A 22055-nucleotide genomic window follows, 5' to 3' on the forward strand; every position below is an offset into this window, starting at 1 on the left:
CTCTACAAACTGCAATTAACTCTACAGTCGCTATAAAACATTTCTCAGTAAGGGATTACTGTTTTACACAATCGAATCCGTTGCACTAACATGTTACGTACACAGATCGCAAACTGCAAGCAAATAATCATCTCATGTTAAATCATTAGCTATTTGCTAATCCTCTTAACTACATACGATTTGATGATACTCGTCAATACGAGTACATTTGCATTGTTAACGTCGATCATATATTTGTATATATTACATACAATATACGATTAAATTGTATCTTGATATTAATGGCAACACCGATTGGCGAAATCGTCCTCTTCAGAAGAAAGGGATATTTAATTAATATCCTCTTGTTTTAAATAAAAATATCTTCATTAGCACAGTGGATTACGGATATATCCCTTGGGCGGCGCCCCCACACTTATTATAAACTTTAAGCTTAATTGGGTAAATAGGAATATTAGTAATTAATTAAAATGGACGTTGCTATTATTCTAAAAAAACGATACATTTTAATATCAAATGTGGTAGATTTATATCTAGCGTGTCTTGAATGCCATTTACTTATTCTACTGCCAAAAATATTACTTCAATTTTGTTATACCAGTTGTGGGTGAACGAAACAGTTGTTTATCAATAAATAAATAGATATCAAAATGAAAACATACTTAGAAAGTCGATTTTGACCTTAATAGTCAACTTTTAACTTTCGTCTCGATTTGAAGCTGGAAGTACTCCAAGAACTCAGTGAGCTGTTCCAGTGACAAACCAGGTGGTGATTAGTGAAACTTTGCGGTGGCTCCTTGTACACCGCTCGAGTTGTATATTGTTTGGTTAGTTTTGTCCGTTACAGACACGACGCAGACAAATTGTTCCTTCATATTTTTCTTGACTTCAAAGTTGATTAATTCAATTTTTTTAATTATGTCCAAGAACTCTTTTTTGATATTTCCTTTTCCTTGAATTTAAAGAAAACATAAAGTCGGTTAATGTTTTGTTACAATTTTGTAGAATTTATAGAAGTGTTTTCAGTTATATACGCGGATAGTGTCGTTTTTTGTTTGCGCAGGAGTGGAGTTACGCGTCGAGATAAGAGTTTTTTTGCTCTATAGTATAGTATGTAAATGAGGATCGTAAATAATATTAATATTAAAATCACCTCGTCGTCGTTCGACTGTACCAAAGATTTCTTTTATATTTAAAGTACCTTTACCTTTACGTAGGGAGTTGAAGACAAATCAGTAAAGGGACGAGCATCAAACATTTGGCTAACAATCCAAGTATTGCGGCAGTCCCTTCGCGACCCAATCTGCCCCGCGATGGGGCAACTTCAGGCTTTTGTATTTTCTTTCTTGTTTTACTGCCTTTAACTTGGCTTTTGCGACCATTTAAAACGACGCCCGTTCCGCTGAAAACCTTTTGCGAGTTTACATCAATTACCGAAGCAAATGGAGTTTTATACTTTTATGAATCTTATTATATCAAACGAAATGGAAATATTCCGACTCCATTATCGTTGATATTTTATTCGTTTTGAAATTCAAAACAATTTTTTACTGTATAATGTAGCGAAACTTCTCGTATAACCAAATCATATTATAATTGATAATTTTAAAGGTACAACATTACTCAACATTCTTATTCAATTTCGTATTTATTTATATTTAGTTGACTTGAAAAAGAATGTTCAATTCAGGCTTTGAGTCTGAACAACCAACCTTTTTTTTCTGTGAGTTTATCGATTGTTTTGACGACTTTGTCATATCTCGTCATAGATTAACTAAAAAATCCACATCTAATGGTAAATAAAGGGATTTATGATTTATTTCGTGTGCACAAGATATTCTTATTATATGAAGTAGATAAGAGGATGAGAATGGGTTCATTTATTTTAATTACAAATCTACTAAAAGAGAAGGACTTTAAACGATGTTATTACCTTTGAGTAGTGCGTGTAAAAAGGTGTTTACGTTTTAATGTTTTCTTCTCCTTAGTGGAAGAAATTTACCCAACCGTCGGCGACGTGCTGGCTGACACTGGCTCATGCACTAATAAAAATCATCTTATGTGTTTTTTTTATAATTTCTATCAGAATGATTAAAATAAAGCAAAACGCTAATGAGAAGTTGGTGCTTTCCAACGACCACATTAACGAATACTAATGAACTCCGACTCGTATCGGCGACTCGTCTAACCGGAGAAACTCGACCGACCAATGGTATTAGAATTAGAAGTTGCCTTAAAATTATTTCGGATGAAGGTAATTCAGAGCACGAGGGCTGATTGCCAAAAGCGTTCGTTTCCAAAACAGCTATTTGTTCGTGGAATCAAAAACCTACTAATGAGGCATTTGGAAACTCTCCAAACTGTTCTCGTGTGCTTTATAAAATACAAAGAGTCAAATGTTACTTATTAAATAAAACAAAGATAGACTCAAGGAACGTCCGGCTAATTACATCGTTTTCTAGAGCACCTGGGTACTGGTTCGGTCTCGGTCGTTGATCATATAATCTATCGTCAAACATTTTGTACGGTGAATGAACCAGTGTGAGTACAGATGTGACTCATACAAGTTACTACTCGTCTTCATTCAGGACTGATTAGACAGGACTTTATTTGACATCGTATCGACGTAAAGACGAAGAGAATCACTAGCACTCTTGACTAGCATCGCGTCTATGGTCGGTCAGTTTGATTGGGAAAAAAAATAATCTAGAATTAAATGATTAGAATATTCATGAAATACGTTTGTTAATAACTTTTACTGAAGTTTTTAATACTTTAGAGAAGGATCCGATTAACTGTTTGATTAGTTTTCCACAGATATATATAATAACCATGAATTTTGATGAGTTCGTCTGCACGTTTAAGTTCAATAAATTCCGTTAGGTAGCCTTGTACCTCGTGCAAAGTTCCTGATAACAAGTAAAGTATGAACAAAGTCTCGGTGTGTACGGATCACATCTTTCGTCTGACGTCGTTAACTGAACACGAAAATATTCATTCTCGTTTTAATGAGGCAAGTTACGCTATGCATTTTAAACATTGTGAAGTTTTGTACAACTTCTCTAGTAACTCGGAACACCGACCCGGTTTGATGTACGACCTTTCTTGTTTTGATTATAAATTAATTTGCAACACATACCGCTCGTGTATGTTTAGAAATTGTAATTAATAATATAACTTGAGTTTGACAAGAATAACTTTTACGATTTATACAGAGTAAGTTTGTTTAACTTGACAAATGATTTTTAAAGAGTTTATGACGCTGGGTATCGTGACAATAATTTTCCTTCGTGGCATATACGATGGTATGTAGCAATGTTTCGAAATAATGCAAACTGCTGGTAATTTTGAAATATCCTGAGTTCAATGACAAAATGAAGAATATTTTTAGTCGGATTTATAGACATTGCAATTCAAACAATGTTGGTAAAGAGTAATTACTGGGTTTCTTACAGGTTCTTCTCGGTAGAATCTAATTTCCGAACCGATTAATAGACAGACAGCTTTAAATTTAATTTAATACTATGACATGACGACTCAAAAGTGCTTTTATGAGTCAACTTGAATAAAGAATATTTTGATTTTGATTCCTAGAAGACAACGTATAGTGACACTGTCTAAACAGCTTTTTATAATTAGAAAACTCAATAAATTAAAAATATTATTTTGGGTTATATGTTCTACCGACCTTACTGAAGCCTGGTCCTGCGGGCCATTTATGTTATTGATTTAAACTTAACGAAAAAATTTAAACAATACCTGTGAATATTTTATTATATTAATCCGTTTATAAAAAAAATTACACCTTTCAAACTTATACTATAAACTGGGAAACTGATATCAATTATATCTATTGAAAACAAACCTGTATAGTCCACATTGAATTCAAGTAAAGCCACATTAACCGCCAGTTATATACTAAAGCTTACCAATAAACATAATAGATATCATGTCTAAGTTACCGCTAATACATGAAACTTTAATTATCAAACTAACCGTTAAGTTTATAACGCTATGTTACTCACAGATCACTAAGTTGAGCGAGTAACGGTCGTATTTCACTATTGCTATAGACTAATAATAGTGACTGTTACGAATGGGCCATTAAATCTTTATATGTATAAATCTACTGTACGTGTGTACGTAACTTAACTCCTAAACGGTTGGGACGATTCGTTGATTTTCTTCGTGTATATTTGAGTTAGTCCCTGGGTATAAGTACAATTCTTATTTAACCTGGGCGAAGATTTAACATACGCGTAACGCGTAATTTTACATATAAACGTTTTAGTGTTTAGTTCAAGTAATTTATGTGATTCATTATATTTATAAAAACAGTAATTATAAATTGTATATTCAGTTGAAAGTTTTAATTTTCTTGTTAATTTCAATTTGCGTTTATGAACTAAGGTTAGTCGTTAAGGCTAGGTCCGTCGTTGACAAGCCGTCGCGGCCAACTGGCATATGAGAATTCTGGAATGGCTTAATTTGAGTTTATATTATAAATTTTCCCTTTCTTGTTAAAGTGAGCAAGAAAAACGAATCCTTATAATACATGGTTTCATAAATATTGTATTCTAAAGAGATCAAAGTCTAAAAATCTGATACATCCGACCACATATCCCATCGGGTTTATTCTCATTTCAAATAAGTTGGTTCTTTTCTCGTAATTATAAATAGGTGTGCGAACTGACTAGCTGGGCTAGCTGTTGATAAGTCACCAATGTCCATAGAAATTGGCTCTGTAAGATATATTAATCATTTCTTATATCGCCAAACACCTGCAATCGTGGAAGCTAAGATGTCCCTTGTACCTGTCGTTACACTGGCCCACTCACTTTTCAAATCGGACACATGAATATTTTTGTGCGTGAAATAAGGAACAAAGTACATAAATTAAACATCACATTACGCAATGTTTAACTTTTTGTAAAAATACAATTATGAATTCTAAAACGCAGCTAACAGAGCGATTAATAATCCGTTAATCCGACACGTTCCGCCGCAAAACGACACAATTCAAAATTGGACCTCGCTTTGCATTTCAAACATCACCCCCCCCCCCCCCCCTCAAACAACAGGCAACGAGGAGGGTTGCGAGCGTTCGAGCAACGTACAAACAGCCACCGCGTCCTCTGTACTCGTCACTGCAAATATTTACATTCTAAAACACATCTAATAGCAAATATAATCACGAATGGACTCAACGTAGAGGACGCTTTACAAGATTTTTATTCCGAGTTATACTTATGTTGGTGCGCTCGTGTTTTAAAAAGAGCTTAGTTTCGTTATGTTCATATCAACATCAAGATTCTAAATGGGAAGAGAAACTCGTATTCGTACGATTGCAATTTCGAGAGATGCTTTTGAAAACGTTTAATTTCTTAGAGAATATGAAATAGTTTTAATTTAGTCTAAATGCCTTTGACTGCGAAGCACTTTGCTCCTGCAAATGTTTGCAAGTGGAGCGCGCGCCGAGCGAGTGTAACGAATCTTGACAAGACATGCAGCTCCGCGGCCCGCTCCCGCCGGCTCCACATTAAAGTAATGGATGTCTAACAAACGCTTTGCAACCCTCCGCCCTGGAATGAAACACAACCCCGACGTATGTTTCAAATATTAATGTTTGGTATTTCAATTATTTCGTCTTGAATTTCAGCAAAGCAAATGTGATACGAGAACTATATGGGTTCGTGAAAAGTTAAACATATTGTGTATGAATTACTCAATTTATTTCATTTATTATATGACGTTTATCTTCTCGAATATTTTCCTGAACCAAGTCTCAGACTAGGGGGTCCCGGGGTAGACGCGCACGTGCGCCACGAGGCCGGCGAGGCGGTGCTACACGTGAAGTTCCTGATCAACGAAGGTGCTCTCGTCACAGCCACCGCTGATGACCAACTCCACCTCTGGACCTTCAGGCAGAAGATAGCACAAAGAGTCCAATCGCTCAAATTCCAGAGAGAACGGTGAGTGTGTTCACGTCTCACTAATATTGATAACTTTAAATGCCAAAATGACAAGATTTTTGTGTCATTTTACTCGTTTCTATTTCTTTGTTTTTCTCTTCATTTTACAATTACTTACTTTTTTATTAAAGACAGCATGTTATTTCAATATTTTAATTTATATATATTTTTTAATAAACAAAATAATACTTTTTCAAAAATGTTTAATTTATATATTTGACGAAGAAATCGATCAAATGCTTATTATCATTTTTTAATGTCGCTTTTATGAAAAAACTTGAAGCAGCTACATTCAGAACTTTAATACAACATGAAACAGTAATAATAACAGACACATTCATCTAAATAAATTATCATTTACATACAACAGAGCAAAACACAACGGACTTGAATTACACTGCCATTAACGACGACCAGAACCCACAAAGAGACAGTGGCGGACTATTCCTAGCCGACGTTCATTGACAATGTCTATCAAAGGATTAATTTTGCAAATTGCACTTCTAACATTGACAAAATAAAACTTAAACATAAATTCAACTAACTCAAATCTAACTATTATTGTATGAAAATAATCCATAACTTATGTTACGAAGACACTCAACTAAATATCAATATTAGCGAACGGAAACGGACACAGTACTTGATTAATAATCATGATGATAAGGATGGAGAAGTGTCAGATTCAAGTAAAGACGATATGAAAAATTCGTCTTAGCGCCAAACCTGCAACAAAATAGCGCTGTAAGTGATTTAAATATTTGCATCTATTTCGGAGAGGAAATGTGAAAATTGAAGAACTTGACGACAATTGTCTGAGAATTCTCCGAATAACTGTATTGGAAGTAAATTTAATGAACATTACAAGCAAAGTGCCGATTCGATTATTAGTTTAATAACAGTAGTGTCAAATGTTATAATATACAATATTGTAAAGACTTAAAACTCATTTAAATGGAAATTGATTAATTTTCAAATTGAAACAAGCGTATATACTGACGTATTTAAAAAAGGGACTATATTGAGCGTGTTACCTATCAAATTTCTTAATGTCTCTGCCATCGTTCGTTGGCTCTCAGATTGCTACTCTAATGAAGCAGTCATTATCAACATTGGAAACCCATCCATTAATAGCGAGCGAGGTAAACAGGAATCGACGCGCCAGCTGAGGATTGCGGAATGTGATTCCTACTCAATTGTTGTATCAACTAATTGAAGCTAATTTAAACAAACACAAATCAAATTAAACATTTAATAAGCTTTAATAGTTTTAGTGTAAATTACACTGAAATTCCAATCACAATATAAATAATGTATATTACGACGAACATGTATCACGTGTATGTACCAGTAATTTAGAAACAGATAAGTCGACTGCCGACTGTCGACTAGTGTATCACTTTCAATACATTTCGCTTGAGAACCGAAAATTGTTCCGGTGAAATTGTTGTTCTCCGTCAACAAACACCTGTTACTTGTTAACACTGACGTTTTTGTGCACTTTATATGACCTACATATTGATATACCGTGGCAATAATCAGATCAGATTCATTCGAAACGTATCTAGCTCAACCGACTCGTCAAAGTTTTAGTTTTCAAACTGTGTGTGTGTGTAAAGATTATTGCCAGGATGTATGGATGTGTGTTGTGTTGTAACTAAAGCACATTACTAGGCGTGGTTTGCACATTGTTACAGATATTACATCAAACTATCACGACAGACTAAAGAACTGAAGGGGTGAGTGAGTGTTAGTTTGATGTTGTTCGTCTGTTCGTTTGTCTTGTTGCACGACTAGACCACCCCACCCGTACACCCGTACACTCCCACTAGCATGGCTAGCTACTTCGGCTGAGCTTTATGTAACACAGTAAGCAAGTCGACCAAACCCCTTTATATTTTATTCTGTTTAAAATCCAATTTTCCTTATTCATTTCTTAATTTTCCTTATTATTTTGAATGTCATGATTCTTTAATTAATGAAAAAACAACGCTTTTCAATATACTGGATATACTAAGAACAAAATAAAACAATGGTCTCAATACTGATTCTTAAAAGTTCTCTTTCTCACACCAGTAATTTGTCAATGGGAAGAAGAAGACAAAACGTTTAGTAACTACACATATGACCGCTATGATTATATCTTCTTTTCGGCAATAAGTAGGTTTGTAAGGCTTCATTTAAATTGTACAACCGCTATTAGGAAAATGTATACTTATTAATTTTTTATGCAAGTACTAAGTATTCTAAAAGAAATTTCACATCAACATTTATGATGCCATTCACTCGTATTTTCAAAACACATTTCCAATATCCAATATACAGGACAATGCGTTTGCATGAAACCCATTCAAAGGGTCGACGGCAATCGGTATCCTTCCACGGTTGTTTTCAGTCAAAGGAATTCTGACACCTACTCATTTAGGATTAAAGGTCAATTTAGGATATACGGATTACGATTGAATTCGGTCACGTCCCAAACTGCTTAACGCTTGTATTGCACGTGCTTAGTTTGAATTAAGCTGGAATGGCAGAACTAATCACAGGAACTGCTTTGTTTTATCAACGTGTAGTGTTACGGCACTTTAGATATAAATAATATTTACCTGTGCTCGGGCTTATTCAGACGATTTGGGACGATACCACACATTTACTAATAATTCTAGAAACACTGTAAGTCAACTGGGACACATCAATGGTCAATGTTGCTGTATTTTGGTTTAGAAGACGAATGGATGTAGTTACGCGTACAATACAACACATTTTAGTTCCCCTTATAGTCGGTGTATTGACGAATGATTTTTTCTTTTCGCCGAGCCGGTTGCTCTTTGCACACCCGGCATCCTAAAATAACAATAATGAAAGTATAATACGTCCTATATATACCGTTGTAGAAGTAAAATGTTCTGATGCAACTTCAATACATTCCGAAGGCACTAATATTCCAAGACAGTTATTAATGCATAGGCCGAGACCATAAATTCTAATAAAAATAAAACAAATTACAAATGGCTATTTAGTTGAAGAAATTTCGCTAGAATTTGCACAACGTAAATTGTAATTTAAGCCGACATACAGCGCCATTTGTAGGGCTCATTTCCCTAAGCAGAGCACTCGAGCGCTTCCATTACCAACTAATGTGACGTAAACTTATCGCCGTTTTTACGTCAGGCTTAAAAATGACTTTTTGCTTTTCTGCAGATAACGTCTGTATGTCACTCGACGATCATAAAATAGGGGTTATGCCTGTAATAGGGTGTAAGCTTGCTGAAATTACGCCTACGCCGAAACAAAGCTGAAAGTCAGCATATTGCCCTCGAAACATACGTTTAGTATGCAAAATAAATATCGTAAAAGTTAATGCGCGCGTACAGCGCTTGTGGGTCTATTAAATCTTTTTTCAAATGCACGTCCCGATGGCTTTTATGAAAATACTTTCATCGAGTTTATAACTGTTCACATTATTGAGGATTCCCGATCGAATAACAAATAGTTATTTCTGATGAATTGATGAATATAATGACGGAACGTGCCTAATTCTAGCCGAATGTTTCATTTCAATTAATGTAACGAGTGACTTTTGTTGCTTAAGTTAGTTAATTTTACGTCAACCGATGTACTAATTAGCCCCTTACCTTCATTTATGTTTATTGCTGAGGCATAATGCGTCCGGGGTTGCAATTTCATTGGTTCCGATTTTGATGTCCAGCGTTATTGCTGTATACGCGCTCGTCGTACACAAGAGGGCTCTGATTGCTTTTTCATGGATAAAATTGGTTTAACAAAGTCCAGTTTTCAAAGCGCAATTACTGCGGGGAATCATTTAAAAAGATTTCCCCGGATGAATGAGTTCGCACCTGCCGCTGGCCGCCGCTATCCTTTCAGAAGGTGGTATTTTTAATTCCGTTCAGCGAAGTGGCTTTGAAACTTCGCTTTGTACGTCTGTTAATTGTATACCATTCAGCTTCCTCTATCTCATATATTTCCAATTTATTTCAATATGCTTTAACAATGTTTGCAGTGTCGCGGCTTTTCAAGCGTAAATTAAATTTCGAAGTGCAAATGATAAATATTTTCACGACATAACGTCACTATGGTCAAGTTGACATTCAAATATCCTTAAAACAAATATGTTGGAAACGATAATAATCGTTGCGTTACTTTTATAAAATCAAGACAATTTGACTCTCAGTATAATGTGAGGCCGACACGCGACGCGCTCGTTACTATGAAAAGCATATTACGAATATATTTAAGCCACCTTAACATGGCTCATTATTCCCTTACAACGGAAATGCGCAACAAATTATTAAGCAGTAAGTGATTTGCAGTGGAAGAACCTCAACGCCGCTCCAGCACGAGCTGGTGGAAGAAACTGAAAGTGCCCCCATTTTTAATGTACAATATATGTACATGTATATATTCTCATCTATATTAATGTAATACATAAGCGGGACGAGACTATTTCTGGTGCTCCTTATAAATGTCCTTATGTTTTTTTTGATCTTATGATATCATCTGTATATAATCCAATTTCAACACTCCAAACTAAGTAATAATATTTTTGTCGCACAATTAATTGTGAAATAAATGATAATTTCTTACATCCATATCGGAAAACTCTCCTTTTTATGAATCGTCTAATTTTATGGAGCTCATTTGATAATCTATTTTCCAAAGCGCGTTAAATCGCTTCAGCGATAGAGTCCGTGCAGTAATACCCGTGTAAAGTTTACATACATTGTATATTTTAAATTGATTTTATTCAAACCTATTTCGAATTGATACCGTCACATATTTTGTGTTACGTCCAATAGTTCCAGTCGTGAGGTGAGGGGGAGTTTCAGCTTCAATATATCTAGAATATCATTCAATTTTAGGTCAATTTTATGGTGTAAACTGAGTTTTAATGGAAGTTTTGTATCTATTTTCTGTATAGTACCTATAGATCATCGAAAAATATTCGCAGTAATGATTACAATGATTTATTTATTTAAAAACTAATGAAATGCCCCGGCTTCGCACAGACCTATACCGTATTTCAGTCAGGAATGATGTGGCTTTCTAATGGAAAAAAATCCAATGAAAAAATAAAAGGCGATTACATACAAACAAACAGAATTTAAGTATTTATAATATTATAGTTCAGTCAGATGGTTGGCTGACCTTAAAACAAACATAAAACTTAACATAATATATCCTTGAGAGAGAGAGAAGTGGTCGTCCTGCTGACCTTAGTCAGCTGGTGCGGCCTCGAGGTTCCCTCCTCACCCGGGCAATTCCTCACCGGTAGCCTCGGCTACCGCATTATCTTTTGACCCGTAGGGTCAGGACCGGCCCCATGGTGTATACATACTTGAGGTTTGTATACTATGCACATTGTTGCAACTCGCCGCTAGATGGCTCTGTACCACAACTTCTATATCTTTTACGCAAATGACAACTGTTACAACTAGGATAAATTCTAGTGGGTTGTATATAATACCAAATTTTAAAAACTGTTTTCATCTTGTACCCTGCGCCACGTATTCAGTAGAACGCTAAATGTAATCAACAACGCAAGGGATTCAATATTGCTATTAATTTGATAATATTGCATGTATTTTATTTTAATAGTTAATTAAAACGTCATGCTCGGTTTGATAACGTTAAGCAATGTTCAAAGTAAATTTGTTTCCCGGCAGCTAGTTCAATAATAATTTAAATTTCGAAAGGTCCTTTACCTTCAAAGTCAAAGTTCATATTTCAATCTTGTCTGATGTTATCAGAGACGGTGACAGCTTCGCTCAATCCGTCTGATTGGCTGTTTACGTTCAAGATTTCCCGAGCTATTTGTAGTAATACCTTTTTCGTCTCGGCCTTTGATCGATTGAAACCCTTATATAACGTATCTTTCGCTTTGTAAATAACATAATAATTAATAAATAACACACATACTTTAATAAATAACATAATAATAAAGTTACGATTACAATCTTTGTATATATGTTTTTTTAATGTATATGTTACGTAACTACAAATGCTTTACAAAATTCAAACAGAAAGCAGAGAGTGTGTATTATATTGTATTGATTTAGGAAATAATTGACCAATTTCAATGGAAATAACGTAATTATTCCTTAATCACGTGAAAATTATTTGTTCGAATAATTGTATTCAATTTTATTTATGAACTGAAGCCTCGATAGCTTATAGTGTATGAAACTCCTCCATATGTGAAAAAGTTCAATCGCTATATTATACATAGCTATATAATTTTTAAATGTAATTTCTTTGCCGTCCAGAGATAACAGACGTTTACTTTGACACGAAACAGCCCCTTATTTGAGAAAGGTCGAATAGAATACCTTTAATGCTTTTCCCATCACAGCTGTTTCTCGACGACAACCCGACCGACGACGCAGCCCTGTCCCGCGTGACACAATATTGTTAACCTAATGGGACTATTGTGTTTCAACGAGGGAATAAGAACTGTTATATTTTTTTTTTCTTTAGCATTGCACAATGCTGCACTCCGCTATAGAGATCTTTTAGTAATTACTTTAAAAAATAGGTTAAGAGTACATTGCGCAGAAATGCCGCAACGTGTGGGAAGGTAATTCTTAGAGCGTTTCGATACCCTCGAAGACTACGGAAATTAAATTCGAAGCGTCAATTCTACCAAAAAAAGTACGGTTTATTAGAGAGTCGTTACGATATCTGAAAATATTATATGGAATTATATTATTTAAATTATGCAATAACAACCCCTGTAGCTCATACTGCCTGTTATTTACGAGACTGATCGTTTGCGTCACTTCCTCTACCCCTCCTGTCTTAACTAGATACCCTTGTAACAAAATCGATAACCTTAAATAAACCCTTAAATGATTTATCTGTAAATTGTCATCAGGATAACCTGCCTCCATTTACCTCTTCAATCGAAATGGATCCACGTGGGCACGGAGCGCGGGAACGTCCACGTGGTGAACATCGAAACGTTCGCGCTGAGCGGCTACGTCATCAACTGGAACAAAGCCATCGAAGTGTGAGTATTTTTATTTTATTAATAGACAAAGCGATGAACGAACGGGTCATTGCTGGCATTCGTATGGATCTTCAATCCATCTGTGGTCATACACTTTACGCGTCCTAAGGATTTTCTCAGACGACGCAATGGCAGGATCAAAAGCACACAATGTCGTATGGAAACAGCCTAACTCTCGTATATATAATAACTTAACTCTGACGTCATTTAAACGAGATCATAAAATGTAAAGTATTAATTATCAGCTACGGGCAGCCTGCAGCCGGCTATTTGAGCCGCCATACATCACTGAGCATACAGGTTATGTTATTTATGATAAGGAGTTTCGGTGATACAAAATTATTATTATCGAATTTCGAGCGCAATAGGAGCATCTGTTATATTGTCATATAACTTAAAGTACAATAAAATACTTTTTCATGTGGTGATAGGACTCTGTACAAGCCCATCAGGGTAAACAAACACATCATATATCCCGCTGGTTTGCAGTAAAGTTTTAAAATGTCGGACCAAATGTAAATATATATAAAAACACTTGTCGTAATTTATATCATATAATAAATATTTTAAAAAAAAGTATTTAAAGTCAGCGTGGGCCAGTTCTTCCAAGAAGACGACTAGCGCGAAGGTCAGCGAAGATCTGCTGATGTTTTTTAAAACGCCAAAATGTAAAAAATGACATGGGCAACTAAATAAAAAATAATATCAAGCAGTGGTACCTAGTATTTGTGTATTACGGTTTGGGTTGGGTTTGGTTCACTAACCCAGTGTAACTACAGGCACAAGGGCGATAACATCTTAGTTTCCGAGGTTGGTGGCGCGTTGATTATGTAAGAAATGGTTAAAAAGTGTTGAACACATCGGTGGCCATGCGCCCGTCCGCCTACCGATCTAGGAAAAATACCTACACGGTGCTACTTTTTAAAATACGATCGATAAATGTACTTTTATTATACAAATAACTAAACGATAAACTATTATCGTAACGAAATATAAACAAGATTATTGCAGTCGTATTTTTATTGCGTTTAATTATCATCTGTATTAAAAATACTGACGTAATTCTTCGTTTGATGCTAATTACGAAAACAATCACAATTTATAAAATCTTGTGAAATATTGTGTAAATATAATTTAATCAAGTTTGAACACAATTACAAAAAAGCGTAAACGGCTTTAATTACAAAAAGGCGAGGCGCTACAAACGAGCCTGAAATAAAACAACAAAATAAACATTTTACGTTTATTTGATATCTCGTTCCTTCGTAAATAATGAAATTTACATATAAAAGGACTTTTAGACATCTGTTTTAACACAACGTGAGATTACCTGTACAGGCTGTTCGCGTCGAGGGCCTTTGTAAGTGATCTAATTAGGTTGAAGTTGCGTTGCCTCTTATCTGTAAACATACCCTCATACGTTCGTTCGGAATTAAATAAAGGTGTAACGAATACGTTCCGAGAATGAGCCGGAAGAAATAATTTACAAATTCTTATTGCTTATATCATATAAATCCGTTGACAAGATGTTGAGATATTACCATCATGAAAAGCATACTTTAACGCGATTCCTTACCTCTGTTTTCTGAACAACGAACTAGCTAAAACAATAACAGCAAAACGTCCTAATCGAGCCGTTTTCGAATAATCGGCGAAGAATAAAAAAAATAAAATAGAAGAAGAACCTCTACACATATCACTTGTACGTAACAAAACATTCTCGTTCTGAAATTCCAGTTAAAAATGACTTCAAGAAGACAAATAGCTCCAAATAAAGCAACGCTTCGAACGCAGTATCGCGCCTCGTTTTAATTGCAATGAAAATTTAATCTCCACACCCTTGTTTATTCACTTCACCGGATAACCGAGAAATCTGAGCCATGAACCGGTTACTTCAACACAAAAGCCGGCTAACCGGCGACAGAATCAATTACCCGTCGCATTCACGCCATCTTAACCGACGAGATCCGGACAGAATCGGTGACACTCGACCCTCGTTGATAATAGATTTCATTTGAGATTTACTAACGAAATTCAGGATGTTTTCACGTGAGATAAATTTAACCTGAGACAGCATCTCGGGGGCTGAACAAAGGGACGATTTAAATGTTGAAATTCTATGGGTGTAATTCTATTCTCTGGTGCAAAAACAACATGCAAACAGACAGGCCTAATGTGTCATGTGTGGTCTTAGCTGTAGACATTTTAATTATTTAAAGCACTTCGTAACATTCCACACGACACCCCGTGAGCAATTAGCTAGTAAATAGATAAATCTGATCAAATTCCTCTATTCAATATGGAAGCATTACACTTACTTATTGATTGTCAAATTAAACACTACCCGCTTCGGAAAAGAAAGCTGACCTGAGAAGAACCGGCGAAAGAGCGGGTTTTGTCAATATAACTTATTTACATATAATCAATATCAAAAAGATATATCTAGGAGGTGATCTAAAATACCTTGATTTCGTTAAATTTATGCCTCAATGGTTCTTTAGCTCCTACGTCATAGGTTGCGTGATTTTCCTATCCTATATCCTATCCTTACTAAAGTATCTTTGATTTTCCGGCAGGATATATAATAACAATAGGTATGTGTTTTTTGTATGGTCTGATTTGATCGTTAAATACTCGTTACCTTTTGTAAACAGTCACGCGTAGACCGAGGTGATTCATTTTTATTTCAAAAAAGTTCAGTAAAATATTATGATATTGTAAACAAAATTAAAAAGATTTTTTTAAAAAATATATGAGCTTTTTCACAATGGTTGCCCAGGGAGGCTTTCATTAAGCAGGGCTCGGCGGAGAGACGGTAGCAAATACTTTACCTTTACAATTCTGTTTTTAACTTTTAAAGGCAAAGTTACGATGGTTCTTCGACTGCCCTTTTATTATTACGCGGATTTTGAAAGGATGGGAAACGGCTTCCTGCTCCGAGGAGCATCGGCTGAATTGCTTCTTGTTGAATTCAATGATAGTGATCAACTTATGCATAGAAATATATTATGAAAGTAAAACTTTATTATACGCAATAAGATAACTCAAGGTATTTTTAATACAAAGAGGATTGATAAATAGTTGGGTAAGTGTTTTTTTTTTAATTTAACTGATATTCACTTCGATATAATTTCACCGAAAAACGATGTGTTAATTTGTTAGCAGTTAACAGTCTCGAGATAGATTATATTTATAACTTTACGTTGACATAATATATAAGCCAACATATCAAATTATATATGTACTAGTTTGAACTTGCGGCTTCGTCCGCATGGAAGGAGGAGATGGGCACTCAGGTGTAAGACATACGAATAATAAAGTACGTTTATTTAAGACATCATATCCAAATGTTGTCAGTATAGATTTTAACCTGTTGTGCTAGTACCATATACTATGTGTGTAAATTAATATATTTCCATGAATGATTCTTAACCGAGATAACTTGATATAGATCGAACATCAAAACCGTTTGCACGATCAAATAGGCAATATTGTAAAAAATAGTATATTTCATGCTATTATACAATACTAGCCGAAACTACCATTTTTTATATATTTATTAAACACAATCTTCCAACCCCCGTTTACCGCCTTTAAAATCTGTTAAGACCGAATTTTATGAAACTTCGCCTTATAGGAACACCTTAAAAGGTACCAGGTAGGTTATCTGCCAAATTTAAAATTTGTAGGTGTTACAGTTTCTGAAATTTCGTGATTAATCAGTGAATACTATCTTCCCTATTCCGTAGCATTGACTCAGACATATCACAGAGCTTTATGTAACGTAGAATGCCGTGTGTCAGACCGCTGGTACACTAAAACTACAATCTGATAAGAATGACGGACACCACACTGAGGACATTCATTCCATATATTCGCCAAGTTTTTCAACTTTATCAGATACCGGCTGAGTTACGGAGGCAATAGGGCCGCGCTAACTGCGCTATAGCGCAGTGTCACCTCGACTTCTGATTTATAAAACGAACTGCACGCTACTGATAGTTCTGCTCTAGGGCCAAAGTTTGCTTGATATTAAACTACATAAAAGCAACTTATTTCTGTGTACGTTTTAAAGTGTCAATATGTAAAATCTCTGTAATAATATTATAAATTAGAAAGTGACTCTGTTTGTCCGTCTATTTTCACGGCTGAACCATTCAACTGAATTTGATGATATTTGATATGGAGCAAACTTGAACCCCTAGGAAGGAGATAGGCTTTTTATACCTAAAGCCAACGGCCCTTCAACACGGGCGAAGTTGCAGGAGAAAACTAGTAGTTATGAAATCCGTGTATGTATGTTCTACTATAATTTATTTTTATAATTATAATAATTTTTATTTTTTATTTATTGAAAATGTTACACCGTCAACTTATCACTAAGCACTTAAAATTAATATCTGATCTGGGTAACATTCAAAGTGATACGTCTTTAAAGTTGTAAACTACATCGAATAAACATAATAGTTTATTTGCACAAAACACTATAGTATACATTTAAATATACACATACATGTCCAGTCATATAAGCGACACGCAAATAAATATATATATATACAAAACCAGGATCGAAAAGTTTCTAGGTTTGTCTGTGAGGATAATCCCCTCACGCGAGTGCGTACGTCCTTATATCGCTGCTAAATTTTTTCCACGCGTGCTGACTGTCGTATCATCTTATTATTATCGTAAGAGATAGAGTGCACCTGAGTTTGCCCACACATGGTCGACTGTACATTATCAAGTGCTGATGATAAGGGTCAGTTTACATCGGGAAATAGGTGTTTAGTGACGAATTTATTATGAATTAAATTATGTACTTACACGCGAGAACTTATACTACTTGGGCGTCATTAAAATTATTTTAATTGCATATAAACAATTACTCTGAAATAAAATAATAATCTGCTTATTATGTTACCTTTTTACTGTGGATATAGATTTGAAGAAAACAGTTTTGGTTATATATCTATTTAATGGTAAGAAATTAAATTTGCAGATCTTACAATAAGTTTAGTTACTTAATTTAGTTACGGCTTTTGTACTATAGATAATTTAAAAATATGCCAGCTGGACTCAGATAAAAGGAATGTTTGAAAATTCAATGCATTGTAATTTATCTTATTAAATATATTAAAATTTAGGCGCCACTGACGATTCAAAGATTGTATATTTAGTTATTTAGTACACCGTTCGCCAGGCCGGTGTAACTAAGTTTGTATAAAAAATTAAAGTGGGTACATCACCAAATTTCCAGTTACACGTGGATTTGTTTATATCTAAGGGAACAGGCATGCCATCCTTGGAGTTGCACCAGCAGCTATGTGGACACACTCAACCAGGAAACTGCAGCCGTCCACACTTAATATTTCAAATCCATGTGGTGGGTAAAAAAAACCTCCTGCAATACGAAATATACAAGTTCAATAATCAAGTAAATAACCAAGAGATAAATACGTTTAACAAGGGATGTAAGCAATAATTTACCTTCTGGAGGTTTAATGTCCTGCTTACTTTAAATGACGATTTCAACTCCGGAGAATCATTCCAATGGGTCAAAAATCAAATTTTTATAGGTCGGTAGAAAAATGTTTTTAAAAGTTTTATCAAACTTCAAAACTCCATTATTAAAATATTCGATATATACAGTATATCGAATTTGAAGTTTGAATTCGGTGTTAAACTGATAATATAAAAATGTAAAAAAAGCGAAATCGAAAGTTCTTGAAACTTTGAAAGGTTTAGAAAGTGTGGCCAGTATCACTACCAAAAATACCCTAAATTAAATAGGAATTACATCCATATTTAAATCAAGGAAATAATTATGGAATAATTATTTAATTTAATAAAAGCCGAAAATATATCCGACATTTCCATACAAACACTAACCTTTAAATTGGATTACAGCTAATAAATGAATCTGAAACGATGCAAAATGACTTCCAAAAAACACAACAAACGAATTAGATAATAAAATCTAATTGTAATAATTATTTCACTGCACTGATAAAATAAATGTAATTTAATTTATTATTTAAATTCAAAGAAAATACCAAAATGATGTATTAGGCTAGCAATACCGATACATGGGAAGTGAGAAATGGGTTAACGGCACGGATTTTAACGAAATGACACTTCTGTGACGTTTTATATCATTTAAAAAAAGTTAATATTATAAAATTAATTTTTAACGTAAGAATTAAAATTAAAATTATTATTATTATTGAGATTATTTATTGTTTAGTGAGAAACTTCATCATGTAACTAAACTTCAATCGCCTAATGTTTTCATAGCGCGCCAAAATAAGTACAACTTCAAAAGAAATAATGGTCCATGAAATTCGTCAATGTGCGATTCTTTTAACGTCCTGCGAAATGATCGGGCCCGAGATGTGAGCGCGTATTTAATACGGTCGGTGTGATAAACGTTTTTGTGTTACATTTTATAGCGGAAACTGCCATAAACATCGGGCGAGCAGGGTCGAAAACCTCGCGCTTTCTAGTGAAATGAAATATTTAGTGAAAATCGATAGAATTTTCTTAACATAAACTATACACCATGAAGGAGAAAAAAACACAAATATCTAGCTGTCTCGCTTTCTTCGCGAGGCGTAAAGTATAATATAATCATGTCTAACGCATTATTAATATTTATAATTATTTAATTTTAATAATTATTAAAATTCAATGTTACGAATTTAAAAAGTTAAAAATATCGACGGTACATTATTTAAGAATCGAATACCTCGCCCCAGAAAGGATGCAGGACTTCACGGAGTCGGAAACTTGCCGTTATAAGTTTATATATTTACAACGCAACCTTAGTTTGTATTTTATTTCATCGTTGGCTTTTATATAAGTTTTAAATATAAAATACAGTATTCTAGCTGGAGAAGTAAAGAAGTTAGTTTTGTTTTCTTATGTCATTTCCTACAGAGAAGACTTTAACCCACTTAGACACGCGCAAACATTGCAACGCCATTAAATGCCGGAATTATATCATAACGTAAGTTTAATCATTAATTACAGCATCTAATCTCACGTCTATAACGTGTCGATGTGAAAAAATGGTTCTAATATAAATGAAAAGCTCCAGCAACTTTCTTGCTATTAAGCTCTCTTTATATTTAGCGCCGCGCGCTCGCAATAGATTCCATTCAAAGCGCTTGTAAACACTCGTCGCCCAACTCCCAAGGTTCTTTTTGCCATTTTAAACAACTTTCGTAATGCCATTTTTACTCTATCGTCGTGATTTTATCGTGACCGTTAAATATTCCAACATTATGTCTTTAAATTATCTGTGATTTGTTTTCCTCGCGGGCAAAAAATTATCTGTGTGATCAGTGTAAGTTGCTTTTTTGTTAGTCTTATTTGGATTTGTGAGTGCGTCTGGGTAAATACCACCCCCATATTAAATTCCACCGTCTAACAGCAATATTTAATATTATTGTGTTCTGATTTTTGTATTCTGAGTTAGCCAGTATAATTTTGAGAAGTATGCTTAATAGAAATGGTATGTAAAGTATTTTATAAAAATTACGGCGGTTGATCCAACTGATGGTAAGAAATATTAACCATCCCTTACCTTGTCACGTCCCTTGTGCCTGTAGTTAAACTGGCTCACTCGCTCTTCAAACCGGAACACAACAATAAAAAGTGTTGCTGTTTGGTAGTACACAATATATAATGAGTGGGTGCCACCTACCCAAATGAGCTTGCACAAAGCTCTACTACGTAAGGACGTTGATGAAAAGTATTTTATAATTCAAAATTTATATTTCGGGTAACAGAAATAATTTTAAATTTAATTGGATTTTGTAAAATACAATTCAGCGTTCCTGATTAAAATATATTTTGATTAAATATCAAATATTCCAGGTCCATACACACGCCGTTGCAATCAGCAGTCTGTTAGTAACATGTCAAAATACCAGCCGCCGGCGCGTCGGCTGGACGAGCTGTACCGGTCACCGATATCCGATGTTGGATTATTTTTCAATCTATCACACGGGGATTAAACAGTTTGAAATATTTATTACAAATGGTATTACACGTTCAAATTCAGTTACACGTCGAGCCGTGTCGTAACAAATTGATTAAAAACACTTTTATATTTAAACTAGCGACCCGCGCCGGCTTCGCACGGGTGCAATTCTGATACTAAATATATTACAGTATATATTTATTCACAGTTTTTCAGTCATTAGATAATACAAACCGCTATTTTTTTTTTAATGTTATAGGGGGCAAACGAGCAGGAGGCTCACCTGATAGAAAGTGATTACCACCGCCCATGGACATCTGCAACACCAGGGGGGTTGCAGGTGCATTGCCGACCTTTTAGGAAGGAGTACGCTCTTTTTTTGAAGGTTCCTAAGTGGTATCGGTTCGGAAAAACCGCCGGCGAAAGCTGGTTCCACAGAGTGATTGTGCGAGGCAGAAAATGCCTTAAGAATCGCGCTGTTGTGGATTTTCGGACATCTAGGTGGTGCGGGTGAAATTTAGAATTTTGACGACATGTCCGAAGGCGAAATTCATCTGCCGGGATTAGTCCAAACAATTCCTCGGAACATTCCCCGTGGAAGATTCGATAGAAGATGCAGAGTGATCCAACATCTCTACGCAGAGTCAAAGTTCTCAAATCGTGGACATACGACGAAAGGTGTTTTTTTGGCGGTTAACGCGCAAACTTGCGTCTTTTTGGAGTTGAAGTGGACTAGGTTTAGCCGGCCCCAGTTCGAGACTCGAACTGTCGAACTCTCGAACTCGAAACTCGAACTCGTTGTTTAACGAAGACTCGATTTCAGACACAAGTTTGTTCCGGTTTTCTTCGACGTTTTCCCGAGAAATATTAGCACGGCCGGTGTATGAGGTGTCCACGGTGCTGTCGTCTGCATAGCAGTGAATGTTACTGATTTGCAATAAGTCATTGATATGCAGAAGAAACAGAGTGGGTGATACAACATAGCCTTGTGGAACACGAGCATTGATGAATTTTTGGTCGGAGCATGCACCGTCGACAACGACCTTGATGCTCCGATCTGCCAAAAAGCTGGTAA

At 35.1% G+C, this 22055-nt stretch overlaps 1 protein-coding gene across 7 annotated transcripts in view; it reads left to right on the forward strand.

Moving 5' to 3' along the window:
• The window catches only part of LOC113395304 (syntaxin-binding protein 5), a 244771-nt gene that overhangs the window by 188433 nt on the left and 34283 nt on the right, over positions 1–22055 (forward strand). For 6 of the 7 annotated variants that reach the window (XM_064216222.1, XM_064216223.1, XM_026632874.2 and 3 more), the window contains exons 3-5: positions 5790–5972; positions 7670–7711; positions 12865–12999. In XM_064216222.1, the coding sequence (XP_064072292.1) occupies positions 5790–5972; positions 7670–7711; positions 12865–12999 (360 nt within the window). The remainder of the gene's footprint in view (positions 1–5789; positions 5973–7669; positions 7712–12864; positions 13000–22055) is intronic. The other variant, XM_064216220.1, reaches the window with a different exon arrangement.

The sequence above is a fragment of the Vanessa tameamea genome, chromosome 11 (assembly GCF_037043105.1).
Source record: "Vanessa tameamea isolate UH-Manoa-2023 chromosome 11, ilVanTame1 primary haplotype, whole genome shotgun sequence".
In the NCBI taxonomy this organism is placed as follows: domain Eukaryota; kingdom Metazoa; phylum Arthropoda; class Insecta; order Lepidoptera; family Nymphalidae; genus Vanessa; species Vanessa tameamea.